General features: G+C 38.9%; 1 protein-coding gene across 7 annotated transcripts in view; it reads right to left on the reverse strand.

Moving 5' to 3' along the window:
* ATP11C (ATPase phospholipid transporting 11C) overlaps positions 1–19,257 on the reverse strand; it is a 169,088-nt gene that overhangs the window by 59,129 nt on the left and 90,702 nt on the right. For 6 of the 7 annotated variants that reach the window (XM_007100306.4, XM_007100305.4, XM_028482383.2 and 3 more), the window contains exons 6-14: positions 14,303–14,431; positions 12,198–12,301; positions 10,031–10,081; positions 8,978–9,042; positions 8,563–8,644; positions 7,447–7,597; positions 6,697–6,894; positions 1,491–1,652; positions 655–806 (exon numbers count right to left, since the gene is read on the reverse strand). In XM_007100306.4, coding sequence (XP_007100368.1) covers positions 655–806; positions 1,491–1,652; positions 6,697–6,894; positions 7,447–7,597; positions 8,563–8,644; positions 8,978–9,042; positions 10,031–10,081; positions 12,198–12,301; positions 14,303–14,431 — 1,094 coding nt within the window. The remainder of the gene's footprint in view (positions 1–654; positions 807–1,490; positions 1,653–6,696; positions 6,895–7,446; positions 7,598–8,562; positions 8,645–8,977; positions 9,043–10,030; positions 10,082–12,197; positions 12,302–14,302; positions 14,432–19,257) is intronic. The other variant, XM_007100307.4, reaches the window with a different exon arrangement.

Genomic DNA, 19,257 nt, shown 5'->3' on the forward strand with positions numbered 1-19,257 from the left:
TGTACAAAAAGTGGCCATTATTATAGGATTTCCAAACTATAATATGAATATTTGGACTTCTGGCTGGAACGCATAAATAGTAATGCAAGTTACATCTATGCATTGCTATTTTCTTTTTGGTCTTAACTGGTTAGGTTTGGGAATTTTTTTCAAACTTTCAAATAAAGTAGCTTGGCTCCTTATTAAAGAATAAGGATACTTATAAGATAAGGTTATTGAAGCAAATAAGAGAAGGAACAAAATAACTCCTGTCCTCCTGTGATTTCGCTTTTCTCAGGAGAAGTACAAGAACTGTTTAATTATTTTTACTCTTCAAAAATGTTAATGTATTTTTCTACAACCTATTCCTGGGTTTTAAAACAGCATTACTGAGGTATAACTGATAGAGAACTGCAAATACCTAATGTGTGCAATTTGATGAGTTTGGACACATGAATACGTCTGTGATACCATCACCACAATCAAGGTAGAGACATATCCCAACATTTCTCAGGTTCTTTGTGTCCCCTTTGCTTTTCTGTTGTTTGTGGTAAGAACATTGAACATATGAGATCTACTCTCTTAACAAATTTTCAAGTAAAAATACCATATTGTTAGCTATAGGCAGAACCGTACCTCTCGAAATCGTTCATCTAGCGTAACGTCCGTGCTTACCTTTTAGCTCCCTTGACCAAAGCGATTTCATCTGGTGAAGAGGACATATAGGTTAATTCAGCTGATTCTGTAACTCCATCAACAGCATCATTTGTTTTAATTTCTACAGTATGACATAAACACAAGGCACGCAGAAAGAGCTCTTCTCGATTCTATTGAACAGTAACAGAAAAATGATTATATTAGTTTCACTGTGAACACTTGGTAACTAGTCAATGAACAGAGAAAAGTTATTAATGTGAGAGAATGTTATAACCTCCAGCAAACTGAGTAGCAAAAATTTATAAATTCATAATACTCAAATGAACTACATATTCTCCTAGTTCCTACCAACATGGCTGGTTCTCAGCTAACACACCCTAGGGGCTATGTTAACTCATTCAGGTTACTGTAGTGCCACCTAATACCAAAGCAGCGACATCTCCATGACCTAAAAGAGTTCATTCAATTCTAATTCACAATCTGGCAATAGCTCAGGTGCAGGGAGACTCTAGTTCATTTCATGCCTAGACACTGCTGGGACTTGAATGATTTCAATAGACATCATTCTTTGGAGCAGCTCATATTTTTAAAGATAAAGCACCAAAAATTATGATCACAAAGTCAAGTGAAAGTTCTACCCAAATGCCATTTTTCATAATGCTCTCTTCTTATAAATTCTACTTGTTTACAAATTCCGGAGTTGTCCATAAAATAAGAAAGGTGAAGTTGAAAGAACAAACAAATGGTTATTCAAAAGTCTATGTCACGTGCCCAAATCTTTAATTTCTACTATGCTAACACATGCCTATATAAATTGATGTCTCAAGGTAAAATGGTAACGCAGAAAATGCCACCTTATCTGCTTTGTCAAAATATGGTAAGGGTCCATCAGTTTGAGAGAGTCCATCAGCCTCCTGGGTTACACCTTTATACTTATGCCCATCTATGCAGCATTCAATGAATTCCATGCTATTTTCAGTGAGTGTTCCAGTCTTATCAGTAAATACATAATCCACCTAAAAAGAAGAACACAAACATATGCATTCTTTCTTCAATGTGATTAATTTTCTGTAAGGCATAACTATAAGGATATTCTCATATCCATAGAAATCACCTTTTCTACAAACTTGTCAAATGTCAGGTAATTACAGAAGCAATAATATCAAATGAATGAGAAATGAGGAAGTATTTTTAAAGATACTGAAATAGTATCACATGTCTAAGGTAGACTTACTCAAATGTAGGAGATTTATAGGCAGGAAAAATGTGGCTATTTTGTCAAACTAAGACCCCTTCAATTTAACACAAACCTGTTTTGATATAAAGGAGTTAACATAAGAAAAGTCAATTTTCCAAGTGGGAAACAATTTACTGACCATTATTTCTCTCTCTCTCTCTGACACACTGACACACGCGTGTGCACGTGCGCGCGCGCGCACACACACACACACACACACACACACAAAGAGAGAAAACATATTGTATAGGAACTTAAACTAATTGGGATGTAACAAAACCTTTCTTTGAAAAGTAAAATTTTCTATAAATATACTGGATTGCAGTAAAATGCATTATGTCATAGAATGTATATAAGAGTTACAGAATATAGACAGACAGGGAAATAATGTTACTTAATTAGACACAGTAAGTCAATGATGATCAAAAATATAAATGAAATTTCTTTCCACATACTATGTATATTTTCAGATACTCCTCCAAAAAATTTCCAAATTAAAAAAAGGAGCAGAGTTTATAATGATAGGTTAAAGTATAATATAAGCATACTTTCATAAATAATGGAAAAAATAGGCTATGAAATAAATTTCCCATGTAAAATAAGCCATTTTGAGCATTTTCATTTTATCTCAGTTTTTATCTCTTCTATTTATAACATCTGGCTTTTGGAAACCCACAATTTTATCCTCCTTTTTGGCAATTTATACTTAAATAGTTAAAATTATGGGCTGACAGGAACAAGCATAAGTACAAGATTAAGGTTTTTATTATGTAAGGGAGAAAGAGATGAACTGCAGCAGTAGTTGCTTTCTAATTATTTTTCAGAGCATTTCACGGTAGCAGCACTGGCACAAATATAGCATTCCAATCTTCTCTTTTTTTTCCTGTTAGCCAGCCAAGTTTGAATTCTCTCTTTAAATTAATCCAAGTGGTATTATTCCTGTATCATTTAGATTTTTCCAGTTAAAATGAAATTCTTTGGGGCTTTTTTTCTGATCAAAATTATTAACCTTCATTATCCCCCAAAGGTTGTCCTGTGTTGTTGCAGCTCCTGCACTTGGATGAGCATTAACCCATTTTGAAATCTTTTATAGATGACAAAGGTAATAGCTTTAAAAAATAAAGTGCAGGGACTTCCCTGGTGGCGCAGTGGTTGAGAATCCGCCTGCCAATGCAGGGAACACGGGTTCGATCCCTGGTCCAAGAAGATCCCACATGCCGCGGAGCAACTAAGCCCGTGCATCTCAACTACTGAGCCTGCGCGCCTAGAGCCCGAGAGCCACAACTACTGAGCCCACGTGCCACAACTACTGAAGCCTGCGCGCCTAGAGCCCATGCTCCGCAACAAGAGAAGTCACCACAATGAGAAGGCCGTGCACCGCAACGAAGAGTAGCCCCTGCTTGCCACAACTAGAGAAAGCCTGCGCGCAGCAACGAAGACCCAACACAGCCATAAATAAATAAATAAATAAATAAATAAATAAATAAATAAATAAATAAATAAATAAATAAATAAATAAAAGTGAAGTGTATTTAAATAAAGTGTTTGCCTATATATGACAGTTTGTGCACTATGGATCTATGTACAATTAATCTCACAGGTATAGGCCAACAAACTATACCCTGATAGAGTAATTATCAAACTATAGTCTGCATCACACTCACTAGGAGGGTGCTTGTTAAAACTCAGATCGCTGGGCTTTATCCCCAGAGTTTCTCATTCAGTAGCTCTGGGGTGGGGCTAGATAATGTGCACTTCTAATAAGTTCCTAGGTGATGCTGGTCCTGAGATCATGCTTTGAGAACCACTGATCTCATATATGCCCTATACTCAGAACAAGGGGAGGAGAGGATTGGCTATTATTAAAAAGTATTCTCATATTTAAAGGAGAGTGCGGGCCGACGAGTCAGAGGCTACTGCTTGCCTCTGACTCTCAACAGCCTCTTCCTCTTTAGTGGTAGGTTTGAGCCAGTTGTAGGAAAGGCCCTTCTCTATCAGCAAGCTCAAAGCCATCTATTTATGGATAGAAAGCCTAAAGTGAGATAGCTGTTCAGAATAGAAAGAGCCCTAAAATAAAGGTTGAACACATGAAATCACCTAGTTTACAGGTCAAAATTGGTGAAAAAATTTCATATTGTTTAACCTAGTGAAGAACTTGGACTGGAGTTGTGGCTCCACCACCTACTAAATTTGTGACCTTGGAAAAATCTCATCTCTCTGAACATTAAATATTAGCCTTAAACAATCAAACCTGCTGCACAGGCTGTAAAGATTACTAAATATGTTTGTAAGTGTTATATAGATGTAGATTGCCATTGCTGTTGACTTGACCAAAATCACACAGTACTAGACTCTTTCCATCATTTCACGTTCCCTGATTTTTCTGATTATCGTCACATTGCTATAGTTAGGGTACCATATGTGTGTTTCCCCAACTAGATGTTGAACAACTCAAGGGTTTTTCGCTTACTTCATAATAGTAACCCCAGTACCAAGAATATATCTTAGATAACACAAGTTTAATACATAACCACTGGATTGAATTACTGGAATCACAGTATATACTCTGACACACCACTGGGCATAGCTGCAAGACTGGGAGGGGAGATGAAGGAGGAGGCTATCCCCACCATTTTTTCAAAGTTGAAACCATTTGGCTGCCTAAAGGACTGATGTCTGATCATAAAAGACCCCATTCTTTTCCAACTGAACTGAGCAGTCTACTTCTTTTTGTTTCTCAAGTCAAAGACCAACACTGTCCTAAACATATCTTCCTATTTTTTTTTTTTAATACCAATGTGGGTCACTTTGGAAGAGGTTAAGCAAGTGTTTGCAATGGTATTGATCGAAACTAACTGACACGGCTTTTAAGTAACATAAAAGCCCTATAGATTTTAAATTATGACTCATCAAGGAGGAAACTGGTTACACTTAATTTCGTGTATACTGGTCCATGAAATGCTAAATGTCCTAAGAAACCATTTCAAGACTTCTTTGCATTTTCATTTAGGTAGTTTCTACACATGTAAGCTGATCATGATGGCAAATTGTTTTTACACTGTACAAACTGAAGTGGTGGTCTGGTTATTACCTTATAACTGACTAAATGACAGTCACATCCAGAAAAGCAGGTTTTGGCGGGGGAAAGAAGTGGTGGCTGAAATGAAAACTGTAGTTTCTTTTCACTGATCAAACTGACCACCATCATTACCCAAAGCTCTACTTTACATTCTGCAGTGTGAATAAGTCTAGATGATAGCAACAAGACTACATTCCCATAGGTAAGATGGAATCTGCTGAGGTGGAGATCTGGCCTGGATATCCTGCCTGTCTCTGGTGAGAATTAAGTGCCACATGTGGAATGATGGCTATTCTATTTGCAGTAGCCTGGGACTAGCCATGTTCACCCTTGGGTAGCTTAATCCATATAGCCAGGCACTGGATTTAGAATAGGCAGATCTAGTCAACTAAATCAGCTGTCAGGGATAAGTTCACCAGAGGTGGCTTATAACTCATTTTTTTTTTTCCCATGCAAAAAAGCTGCAGACTGATACCTTTTGTTGGGACTAGAGTAGTTCTACTCAGCTTTCCCTGGATGAAAACTTCTGGTTTAAAAAGGCTAAGGTCAGCTGTGGCAGCTGAAGTGACCTACAAAAGAAACTTTTGGGAACAATACCTAAGGGAAAAGCATTCATTCATTCATTGCTTATTCTATCCTTAGTGACTCAGTATCTCTGTGGAATGCAGACGCCACAGTCTGGGATCCTGGAGTCCTAGAGTCAGGTTTCAACATAATGATATCTGGAGAGTCCTTTCACCCTTGTGACTGTAGTTGTCAAGAGGGTACTCTGGTTTAGTCAAAGGCTGTGTAAAGAACAGAAATACAGAGTGGGGGTGGAGGGGGACTGAATTCAGGAGGAGAGTTTTCAGGCACAGGCGCAAATCGTCACCATTCAAAACGAGTGTGAGGCCCTATTCCAGCCATACAGTTCCATTAACTGAATTTGCATCTCCCAGTCACAGAAATGATATTTCCACAGTCTTGACATTCTAAATATCAAGAGAATTAAATGCAAGCCAAAAAAATCCCCTCAGCTTGTGAAGATCATTACATGACACACAGTAAATTCAGACAAAGGGAAAAACTTTTCTCAATACTGATAAGAAAAGCACCAAAGAAGTCATCACTTGAAGAATTACAGCTAGACTGCACTGCATTTGAAAACAACCTGGGTTAGCAGTGAGGTCAAAGCCTGGACTACCTTGGTATATGAAGCAAAAAGCATTTAGAGGAGTGCATGCCCTCACGTTTTCCCTTCATTTAAAATCTTGCACTGGAATAAACAACTCTGCTTTCTAGGTCTGTATTCCATCTGATCAGAAATGTACCAAGGAAATGTCCATAGGACAACTCTGGTCAATTTTGTTTATGGAACAAAATGCATTTATAAAATAGCTTTATTTCCACTGCCCCATAGTCTATCCCTAAATGATTACAGATGATGAAGAGACTACAAGTTTCCTGTTCCAAAGCAATAGCCCATAATCTAGCAACACCACCAGGTGAGTTTTAAAGAGAATTTCCATAACATTCAAATTTAATACCTAAATCGATGTTCTTTCAAAACACTGATTTCAAAATGCCAGCAAAATAACTGACGCTATAATTATGAAAACATCGCTTGCCTTCGTTACATGCCTGCATAAAGGAATTTTCGTTGAATCACATTTCCAAATGTGAAATGGTCACATACATTGGTAATCCAGACTACAAGAAATAAGTTCACTATGTTAACTTATTTTAAGTAAAAATAAGTTCTAACCTGACCAAGTTCTTCATTAAGGTCTGATGTGTTAACCAGGGCTCCTTCATTGATTTCTTCATCATAAAAGTCCTTATCCCATGAAATGAAGAAGGAGCCCAAGAATTTTTGCATTTCTACTGTGACATACATGGAGACAGGAATGATAAAGTTGAACAGAACCATAAATGACAGGAAGTCGGTAAACATTTTCAAAACCTAAACAAAAGAAATAGTTCATGCTGATTATATGCACAGTTCCATCAAGCAAGCGTAATATAAACTTTCTATCTTTTAATTTCAACGCTGAAAGCACTGCTCTTCCCAACGACACTATACCATTGGTAAAAATTTTCACAGTACATGAAAACATTTACAACACCCTGAATTTTGTCACTATTCTTCAGTGAATGTACCTTGACTTAACACTTTTCACTTCCTTAAGTTCTCTGCTCCTCCCACCCCCCAATATGAATGTAGGCACCCATTATGTTCCTATCATGATATATCAGAAGCTCATAATGTAGTAACATGCCAGACCGTCTTGCCCAATTGCTTAAAACTCTTAACTAAAGAGTTAAAAACAAGGATAGATGCCTAGGGTTAAAACAAAAAATTCTAACATTTCTTAAACAGTTAATGGCTTGGGGCTACCATACAACCAAGAGAAAACCCAAATACCAAAGGCATCATGATCTGAGCAGCATTTCAATAAAGGGTGTCTCTGTCACAATGCGCTAGGGTTAAAATTTTCAGCATAAAACAAATTACCTTCAAAGTCTCCCGCTCTTTCTGGGTCTTTTGGTTATACCAAGGTTCATCGTTATATGGGGTACTTTGCCAAACATACTTTAGAGTAGTGCATACTGCAGCTTTGGTCAGTAAGATAAATAAATACACAATCAGGAAGGCATTAATGGATCTGAAAAATAAGATATTATGGATTTAAAAACCATTTAATTACTTACGATATCAACCAGGTATAAACTAAACTGTTCAGTTTTCTAAAGCTTCTCCTGTGTACGATGTGTAACCATAGCACAGACCTGTATGGATGAACCTGTTATCACTGCTAACGCATTATTCTTGAGTGGTAAAATGGAAAAGCCAGCCCTAGCCCCAACCCAAAGTGTAATGGCTGACTAGCTCAACACACCTTTATTAAGGATCCTATAAAGTGACAGAACCCACACACCCACACACCACACACACCGCCCCCCCCACACCCACACCCCCCCCCGCCACACACACCCCTATTACCTACTCCATCCTTATAGAAGGAGTAGATTGTTTCCATTTCCCTGAATCCTAAAGGTTTGGAATAGAGGGTAGAGGAGCAAATGTGAAATCTTCAAGCTTAGTGTGGATTCTTTTAGTCTGAAAGTAGAGCTATGGAGAGGGTGTCACTGATATACTGGATATACACGCCAACAGGAGAGTGAGGTCTGTGCCAGCAGCAACTGGCTTGAAGGTGTGTGTCATGTACCACTTCAATATCTGCCAGGAGACTATTATCTGTGTTGTACCACCTCCTTACATATAGCAACAAGAGGACCCCAAACCATTATCTAGCAGCAAAAGAGAAGAAATTTCAACTAAACCCTGCCCTTGAATAGGTAAGTGAGCTTAGGTAAATCACTTATCATCTCTACGACTATTTCTCTATCTATAAAGTGGACAGTCTAACAGGAATTACTCTGAGTTGCTCAGAGGATTAAACCAAATCAGACTTACAAATCACTGAGCAGTTTCTGGAACACAAAAAGTACTCAAAACGGTAGCACTATTACAATTTATGTTGTTTTTGCTTATCAGTGCTATTTAGAATTACTGAGAAGTAACAATTTCAGTTCAATAACAACTAAAGAAATTGTGGTGTACACTAACTTTTCAACAGCAGAACGTTTCTGAGATTTCCCTTGGTAGTTCAATGCCATTTTGGTTTCCATTCCAGTGTAAACAGCAACTCCTAAGGAATAACAATATGATGAAAATTAGGTTTCAAATGAGATTGCCAACCCAACTCCCCACCCAGTTGGATCTACCAATTTTTTCACTCTATAAAAGCAGGAATTCTAAACTCTCTTCTATTCACCAGTTGATATATCATTTATAGTATAATTTAAATTCTACATAGTTTGTCATAGTTTTCAAGTTAGTTTACCATCTTATAAATTCCCAACACTTAAAAATAGGCTTAGATTAAATGGAATTAAATGCCGTGTTCAATTTTTAACTGCACTATTTAGGCACAGGCTTTAAAAGACATATTTCTAGTACGTATATCTTAAAAAACGTTCACCATATATCTTCCTGGTATTTTTTAGTGTAGCTCCTTTCAACAAGAGATTTTCAGGTCCCAAAGACCTAAACAAAAAATGAACACAATTTATCCAAACAGCCAACAAATAGCACCATCAACTTGGGCGACATATTTTGCCGTAACATACATCTGTCTCCAAAAGGTTCAGAATGTATCTGTTTACTTATATCATATGCTTACTAACACACAGGACCAGCTGAAAGATATTTCCCTCTGAAGTTACTTGAGGGTACAGCACAGATGGAAGCACACACAGTGCAGGAGTAGCCAGCAACACACAGAGGTAAAGAGATGCACAGAGGTAAAAGGATTATGAGTCACAGACAGCAAGACAAGAACGCGACAGAACAGCAGACATCAAGAAACAGAAAGAAAAGTGACAGTAAAAGGCTGGGAAAGCAAATGTCAAGGTGGGAAAGACACACTGCCATATTTATAGAGAGTAAACACGCCTTTTGGGGGATCATTGGGCACCCGGTGTTTCTTTAACTTCCTTTTGAGTATTGGCTATAAAGGCCAAGTGGAAAAGTTGAGATAATTAACTGGATGACAGAAGAGGGAAGAAAACACCCCTTCTTCCATGAATTGTGACATTATATATGATTAAACCTTTCATTTTACTTAAGTCCAGCTAATTCTCCCAGCATTTTATCTCCTGCCAAGTCCCTAAATGACTCTCCCTTAACACACTGTTCTCCAGATATACTTCCAATATTGTCAGGCACTGCACAGCCAAGGACAATAAATACAGTGCTTAGAACATATTTGGGATTACTGGTCAGTGTCTGGAGCTCTACAATTTTAGAAACTCCCAGCATCACTTCCAACACCACCCCCCTCCCAGGACACACACACTCTGAGCTGCTACCAATCACAAGGTCAGCTACTTAAGACCCATTAGTGGCTAGTTACTCCAGGGTTATTCACCTTTACATCTCTTTCTATAGAGGAAAGTATTCAACTATTTTAATGGGCTTAAAAGAGAAACATTGCTTCCCCCAAAAGGACAGATTAAAGGAATTATAAACTAACCTGGCAACAGCTTCAAGACTATTACTATAGATACTGATTCGGCCAACAAACCTGCAAAAAGAACATAACAGCACACGTCTTCTATATCTAAATAAAACCTATTTACCCCAAATATGGGAATGACTCAAAATACAAAAAATGCAAGAAGAGATAAGACAATGAACTACGAAAGCCTATTGTCTTTCTTTATAAAAAAAAGTTAAGTTGAACCAATATGGTATGTAACATTTTCAACTAATTTTAAAAATATTATGGATTATAAGAATGTGAACAAAGACTCTAAATTGATTTTCAAGATCTACTTGGCACCGTGCATGCACACATTACCCCTCTCAGCTATACTTCATATAAATAATTGGTTTCTATTTCACATTCATGTGAAGAAAGGTTTCTGGTGCTAAAACAACTTTTAAAACCATTAGTTCAGTAGTTCTTTCACTTGAGCATGCATCAGAATTACTGGTGGGCTTCTTAAACCTCAGATTTCTGGGCCCCATCCCCAAGCTTATAGTTCAGGTAAGAATGTGAATCTGTATTTCCAACAAGTTCCCGCGATGCTGATGCTGCTAGCCTGGGATCACCGTTTGAGAACCACCGGCATTAGGGAACACTTGATCACCATCTTGGAAATTTCCAAACTGTCTTGCAGCTGATCTGAATATTGAGCTTGATCTGACCAAGTGATCAGATATATGGCTATGCATATGGTAATCACATTTCTGAAAAATAGGGTAAAAAGCTCTAAATCCTCCTTAACAAGAATGTTATGAGTATTTTGTAACTTACATTAGAATTTTTTCAGAAAAATTGATTATTACTAAACACACAAAATATGAAGGTCTGCTCATTCATTCACCATGTATTAATTGCACCATTACTATGCTTGCTAATAAGCAAGAAAAATGTGTTCCTTGCCCTAAAACAATCAGGCAATTACAATGTAAGTGATGACCACGAGGGTGGTGGAAGTACAAGGTATTCTGAAGTCACATACCAAGGGTACTCAATCTAGTCTAGAGAAATTAGGAATAACCTTCCCTCACTAAAAATCTCCTTCATATTTAAGGTAACTGAAATTTAGGAGTTACCCTATAAATATGCAAGGATGTATATTACTGTCTAACTCAGGCAAAATCAGTCACTCCCTTTTCTGTGAGTCTATGGGCCTTCTACTCACCTTTATTATCTCACTGTACTGTAAGCCTAGCTTTACTGTTTTATCCCCTTTGCAAACTGTGAGCTCCCTAAAGGCGGGGAACAGCTATTTTGCTTTGTGATTCTAAGTTCCTACTATCAAGGTGGGTACAGAAGAAGGGAAAAAGGAAAGAAGGAATGATGGGAAGGAGGGAGGGTATTATTCATGTAGTACATGCCACTACTGGGCACTGTTGTAAGCCACATCCCGCCATTTGGTCCCCTATTATGACCAACAGCATTCATTAACCAGATGGCTGGCATGGGTGATGGATACCATCTGTAAAGGTGGAATAGAATATAATTAATTGGCCCACTTGGGGATAAAACCTACTATTCTATCCTCATTAACACCATGCTCTAATCAACCAAAGTAACCAGTCTTAAAAATCAAATACCAAATTTTTTGATAACCCACAATGACTGTGAATGAGTAAATCTACTCCAGAAAGCCTAACTATAGCAAAATAGAGGAAATCACACCATTTCACTGCTCCCTCAACTTAACTGTTTACTTTGGACAAGAAACAGCCTATATACAATACTCAGTTCATCATGATCCTCATAAAAAAGGACAAAGTGCCTACTAATTGCATGGCTCCATATCTCCTTCTCTCTTTAATGTTGGATGACACATAAAGTGGTTTATTTTTGTTTTAATTAACTCTGGCTAATGCATGAGTTTGATAGATCAGCCTTACGGGATTACATAATTTTAAAATGTGATGGATGGTCATGTCTACAAATAATAATAAAAGAAAAACCACAAGTAAGATGCCTGGGCCCACAATGATTTATCTTAGGCTGGTAGTGAACAAGGCTGATTTGATTCATTTGCCTGCCAGAAGGAAGGAACAGCTCATAAAAACACAAATGCAAGGAGGCTGGTAAATGGTGGGTGTTTTTGCAATACTGGTGGCAAAGAGAAGCAAATCCATCAGACAGCAGTAAAATGAAACCAGGTAATTCTTACTTGTAGAGGTCAGGTTGAGGCTGTTCACATTCAATTGCTGCTCTGAGGGTATCAATGGATTCGGCTGTACACAGTTCAATGGTGTCACGTACCGCATAATGTGTCTAGATGAAAGCAGAAGAAAAAGCAAAACAGCGCCCCCCCAAAAGTGTAATCGTATACCCACCTGATTTCATGAACACTATGTTTTTAGTAAGAGGCTTTGACAGAATGATACAAATATTGATGTACATTTCCAACTAAATAAACGTGATGGTATTCTTAAAATATATTACAAATAATTAGAAAGATAACTCTGCTGCAAGGGATTTCAAAGATAATGAGAAAACTAAAAGCTCTTCTTGATACTGACAGCAGAGAGAATTCCATTTGCAGCATGCATATAATTAACTGAAAACCCCATGAAAAATTTAATGCATTTTTTTCTCCTATTTATAGAACTGAGACCTATTATTTTGCTCACCATAGTGTATGGTGATGTTAACATACACATAAGAATTGAACATAACCCTTTTGGTCATAAGAATGCTAACATTTTTGCTAACAGAAAGAAAAAATTCATCAATAGTTTCCATTATACAAATAGCAAAATTAATGATCTTGAAAATGCTTCGAGTGGCTACAATTTATGTAAGGAGCTGGGAGATGATGTGTCTTGCCTTAGTCAGTTAGAATATTCTACTAATGTATATTATGTACTTACTTGATTGACCCAGAACTCAAAGCAGGCTCCAATGAACCCATTTATAAATCATCAAAGAAGGGCTGACGCAGATTCAAAGACTGCACCACTTACGCTGAAGGGAAAGCTGTTGCACAGTCTTTGGAGAGTATTATGGATCTGCCTCAGCTACATTTAAAACTATCTCCTGACTTGGAAAACCTATGTACTTTTAGCTGATTTATCAGATCAACTTAATTGGAAAATGAAACCACTTGAAAGTTTTCTGCCTCTAAGCAACTTTTTCCCTATTAGGAAATCTTTAGGTAGATTTCTCGATTTTTATCTTGACATTCCCTCAAATACAACTTTGTTTTTCAATAGTTTAAATGGGACTAGTTCATCACCATGCCCCTGAAGAAAAAAAATTAGTTATCTAACAGGCATTTAAGTTCCTTTCCCACATACTGAGTCCTGGTCCTCAACTCCAGATGGAATAAACAAGCAGAGGAAAGCTCTCAAGGACACACAGAGAGGTGAGCACATCAGTATTCTTCCTTAAAGGCAGCATATAGAGGATACATGTTCATGCCCTGTGAAGCTCTGGATGATAGCCAAGAACTGACAGTGCCGGATAGTACCAGGGACGTATCTTATCCTCCAGTTTGAACAAATTTACTCTAACACATTTATAATTCTTCCTAGTTGAAATAAAGCAAATATTTGCCAAACTACACCCTAAGGTATTTTTAAAAAGTAATCAAGCCATTCCAGGTTAGATTTTCTATATGCCAGGAATAAACATTTTTTTCAAGAAGATAGTCATCACTTTAAAAATAAAAACAGATCAAACTGTAAGGTTAGAGTACCTTAGGGTGAAGTTATTTTCAGAGTTATATAGTTTCAGCCTAAGACTACTTTCATTTTTAAAAGCCTAAATAAAATATTGAATGGGTTAATGTCAATATGAAATGCAAACAGTGCTATCAAAAATGTGGTGGCAGGCTTCCCTGGTGACGCCGTGGTTGAGAGTCCGCCTGCCGATGCAGGGGACACGGGTTCGTGCCCCGGTCCGGGAGGATCCCACATGCCGCGGAGCGGCTGGGCCCGTGAGCCATGGCCGCTGAGCCTGCGCGTCCAGAGCCTGTGCTCCGCAACGGGAGAGGCCACAACAGTGAGAGGCCCACGTACCGCAGACAAAAAAAAAAAAAAAATGTGGTGGCTTTTATTTGGGGTGTGGATTTCCTCACCCAACACCACCCTTTCCCCCAAAGTTGAGTATTTGCTTAGAAGTTCAAAGACAGTTATATAAAAGCTGTCTTCAAATACAAAACCTACACAAACAGGAAAAAATAAGATAAAAGATTGGGGACAGTGGGATGGAGTGCTGTAAGATTAACTGTCCTGAGCTCAAGATGTTCAGGCCAGGTTTAATCTCCACTACCTTGCAATTGGATTCCCCATCAAGACTTGCAGTAGTAACGTAACAGGTCCCATCAATCGTGCAGGATGATAGAAGAATAAGATCACAGGGAAAGGTTTCATCTGCCTGTACTTCTACTACATCACCGACCTAGCATAGAGAGAAAAATAAATATAAATATTCTGAATTCCAAACAAAGCATTCATTATACCTCAAACGAAAGTCGAAACAGCAGCAAAAGACCTCTCCTCCTCTAGGGCTTAGACTGTCTCAGCATCCTATACCATGTGAAAGGTGATGAAAGAATATCACTCAACATTCAGAATCCTCTTTAAGGTTACAATGACTTAGGATGCTTTTAGATTACCTTAGTATTGAACTTTAATCTCTAACAAATGATTTCAGCACCCAGGGACCCTTTTGCTCTCTGTTGTTTCTGGCATTGGTGTTTGATAAGAGAATGGCCATTATCATTTCATGAATGAATCAAGAAAATCTACACACCCTAACTTGAGCACTTCATGAACACTGGTCAGCCACACTCCCACTCTGCATCATAGATAAATATTTCAAAATGCTTTGCCTTCCAAGGATAACAGCTATTATTTTTGGGTCATAGTTCTCTCTTCAGTGCTCAGAAAATCTCACTTAATTAGAGAGGTGTTTATGTTACCCATAACATTTGGAAAAAACTTTTTTCAAATAGGTCATTTTCCAACAATGCACCCGCTATGAGCAAGTACCCAAAGCTCAAGTAGAGGAAAAACATGAGAGAAGAAACCACGAACCATTTCTAGCGCATAATTTAATAATGTAGGAAATAAATCATGATGATTAAAATGCAGATCTTTACTACTTGACTTTATGTCCCAGCTCTGCCACTTAACTATATGACCTTAGGTTAAGTGTCTTTGATGATTGCAACTACCTCATAGGATTGGCTGAAGTATGAACTGAGGATACAGGTAAAGTGTTTCGTAACATGCCTGGCATATAGTCACCCTCTGATAGTTGCTAATTATAATTATTACTAATACCCTACAACTGCTTTACTTCCAACTTATGAATAGTCATAAAATTTTTTTAGAAGGATGTAAGAAATTATCCAGCCCAGTGCATTCCAACATTTTCCATGTCGTGGCACACACAGAAAATGATAAGTAACCCTTTTGTACAGCACTTCCAGATAAAGGGAGGAGGCTGCTGGTGATGGAAGACAACCCACTTTAGGAGAGAGTCACAATATCTGGCTCACCAACTCTGGCACACTGGTTGTGAAATGCTGAACTAACAAATGACACACCTGCCTTCCAATTGCTACACACAATTTGGCAGATGAAGATGAGGATTTCAAGATCTATTCAGGAACAATTTTATTTTCTTTGCCAATCTTAATCAGTAGCCAAGAGCAACAGCATCAATAATGGAACTAATTTGTAAATAATATTTTATTTTCTTGGATCTTTCCTTCCTCACATACACAAACACCTCTGTTGCTTACACAAAGCCACAATCTATGCTTAAATACACAGAAGAAAAATAACAAACAAAATCCTAAAGCATCTTAGAAGAAGGAAACACTCATTAAAGAACAGAACATGATTCTCAGGCACTGATAAATAAAAACCACAAACAGAATTTCTTCTACAACACTGATAATGATTCACTCAGATATGAAAAGATCCCTGAACCTGGAGTGCAAGTTAAGGCTGGTAAGATGGACAGGGGCCAGATCACAAAAGTCCTGACAGGTCAGGGTCAGGGGTTTAGGCCTCACCCTGAAGGCAAGGGGAGACTGGGAAAGGACTTTTAAAGAAAGGGAAAAACATGGTCCAGTTAGACAATCAACTCTAGAGTTGTTTCCACTTAGCATGTACAAAGCCACAAGAGAACATCACTATCCCTGGTCATAAATATTAGAAAAAGCCAGATAATCAACAGAATCATATATTTTTGGAGTTCATCAGAGAGCTGAGGTTGCAGGGCAACCAAATGAACTGAATTTCAAGGGTGAAAAGTCCCTCTGAGGAGAGAGAGGAGAAATAAACTGTTTCACAATTGACAACGCGCAGGAAGAAGAGACGATTGCCATAAAAGTGCCTAGGAAGACAATAACTAGATTTTTAACCAACTGTAAAAGGCTTGGTAAGGGCCAACGTGACAGTTTCAAATCTCTGCAAGCCTGAGAGGAAAGAGGAGACCATAAGCACATATCAGTTCTCCTCTATAGGCATCCACTGAGTGCTCATGAGAAAGCATGAGGACAGGAGGCCTAAAAGAGCCTTCCTCACTGGTACAGGCATACAGGTTGTGAATGACTGCTGTGGAGGAACAGACACAAAATATGCTACAACTGTGGACCCTTCTCTCATATGAGGTAAAAGCCATCTGTGCCTAAGAGAAAGGCAAGAAACCCTCCCGGGCACAGTCTCAGGGTAACGTAACTACTGCTAGTGGGGAGATAGAGCCTAAAACCTGCCTAATACTGAGATGGAGTAGGAGAACCAAGAAACCAGTCTGTTCCCACCAGGAACCCCAAGAAAGAGCAATCTACCACTGGGGGAGGAGAAAGGGCATAGAGAGAGGCATTCACTGTGTCTCAGGAATGTAGGACCTGCTGAAAGCAGAGAATGGAACAGGAACACTGAGAAAACCCCTGTGGCAGCCCAGCACTGCAGGCATTTAAAGTCCAGTGGTGTACTGAAAGCATCAACCGCTACAGCAAAATCCAAAGCCAGCCAACTCCTTACCAGACTGACTCAACCCCCAACACTGATGGGCTGGCTGACAGAATAGGTGTGCCCACTACAGACCACAAATACAGGTTACCTGCCTCGGTCTCCAGCATTCTTTTACATGCACTGCCCAAAATTCAATTTAAAAGAAACGAGATGCACAAAACCAAGACAAAAATGACCTATCATCAAAAGATAAAGGTGTCAATAGGGCCAGCCTCAGAAATACTCAGATTTTGGGGCTTCCCTGGTGGCGCAGTGGTTAAGAATCTGCCTGCCAATGCATGGGACATGGGTTCGAGCCCTGGTCTGAGAAGATCCCACATGCCGTGGAGCAACTAAGCCCGTGTGCCATAACTACTGAGTCTGCGCTCTAGAGCCCGTGAGCCACAATTATTGAGCCCACGTGCCACAACTACTGAAGCCCGTGTGCCTAGAGCCCGTGCTCCACAACAAGAGAAGCCACCGCAATGAGAAGCCCGTGCACCGCAACAAAGAGTAGACCCTGCTAGCCACAACTAGAGAAAGCCTGCGTGCAGCAACAAAGACCCAACGCAGCCAAAAATCAATAAATTAAATAAATTTAAAAAAAAAAAAGAAATACTCAGATTTTGGAATTATGAAACAGGCATAGAAAAATAGCTATGATTAAGATATTAAACTATTTACTGGAAAAGGTAGACAACATACACATGCAGATGAGGAATTTGGGCATAAATATGGAAACTCCCAAAAAAAGGCAATTGGAAAAGTTAGAAATGAAAAATATGGTATCAGAGGTAAGGATTTCCTTCAGTGGGCTTATAAGCATACTGGATACAAAGGAAATAATCAGTAAACCTGAAGAAACTCTTCCAATATTTCTAATGCCAAAACCCATACTCTTTCCCTTACAAATACCTGTGTTTTTCCATTGGAATTCCTCAAGGCCTGTTTCTCTTCTCTATGTTTTATGTGATTCCATCCAAATTTCTATATCCACCTAAAACATCTCTGAGCTCCAGGCTTGACAATTCCATGTGGCTGCCTAATAGGAATCTCAAAATTAACACGGCCTGGGACTTCCCTGGTGGTCCAGTGGTTAAGACTCTGCTCGCAATGCAGGGGGGCCAGGATCGATCCCTGGTCAGGGAACTAGATTCCGCATGCCACAACAAAGATCCCGCAGCACACCTCAATTAAGACCCATTGCGGACAAACAAACAAATAAATACTAAAAAAAAAAAAATTAACATGGTCCAAGCTGAATTCCTGATTTCCCTTTATCCCCATCTTTTCCCCCAAACCTATTCTTCTCCAGCTTATTTAATAGCACCAGCATTTTTAAAAAATTAATTAATTAATTAATTTTGGGCTGTGTTGGGTCTTCGTTGCTGCACGCGGGCTTTCTTTAGTTGCGTCGAGTGCGGGCTGCTTTTTCTTGTGGCGCGCAGGCTTCTCATTGCGGTGGCTTCTCTTGTTGCGGAGCACGGGCTCTAGGCGCACAGGCTTCAGTAGTTGTGGCACGCGGGCTCTAGAGCTCAGGCTCAGTAGCTGTGGCGCACCAGCTTAGTAGCTCTGCGGCATGTGGGATCTTCCCGGACCAGGGCTTGAACCCATGTCCCCTGCATTGGCAGGCGGATTCCTAACCACTGCACCACCAGGGAAGCCCCTAGCACCAGCATTTCGTTTAATAGCACTATTTAATGCACCTAGTTGCTCAGGCCAAAATCAAGGAGGCTATCTTTATTCTATTTTGCTCTTTTTCTCCCTCCCTACATGGAATACATCAGTAAGTCCACAATTTTTCTCCAAAAAACATCCTGAATACATACATTTATTTTGATCACGAGACAGGAGGGACAAAGTTGTGCTTACGAGCATGGATGCCATACCCAGACTTGCTTCAATTCAAATCCCAGCTTTCCCACTTACTAGTTGTGGACAAGTTTCTTAACCACCCTATGCCTCAGTTTCATAATTTGTAAAGAGGGGATAACAAAAGTACCTGTTTCATAGGACTGCTGTAAAGTAAGGATTAAATGAGTTAACAGAACGTAAAAGGGAGTGCCTGGCATATTTATGTAACATATAAATGTTAACAACTATTTTTACTGTTATTATCTCTTCTACTATCATTCTAATATAAGCTCTTATCATCATTTGCTTATACTATGGCAGTAGCCACCTAACGGGTTTCCCTCATTCTACTTGTGCTCATTCCTCTACTGTGCTCACTCTTCAGAGTTGTCTTTTCTTAAA

The sequence above is a fragment of the Physeter macrocephalus genome, chromosome 21, assembly GCF_002837175.3.
Source record: "Physeter macrocephalus isolate SW-GA chromosome 21, ASM283717v5, whole genome shotgun sequence".
Classification (NCBI taxonomy): Eukaryota; Metazoa; Chordata; class Mammalia; order Artiodactyla; family Physeteridae; genus Physeter; species Physeter macrocephalus.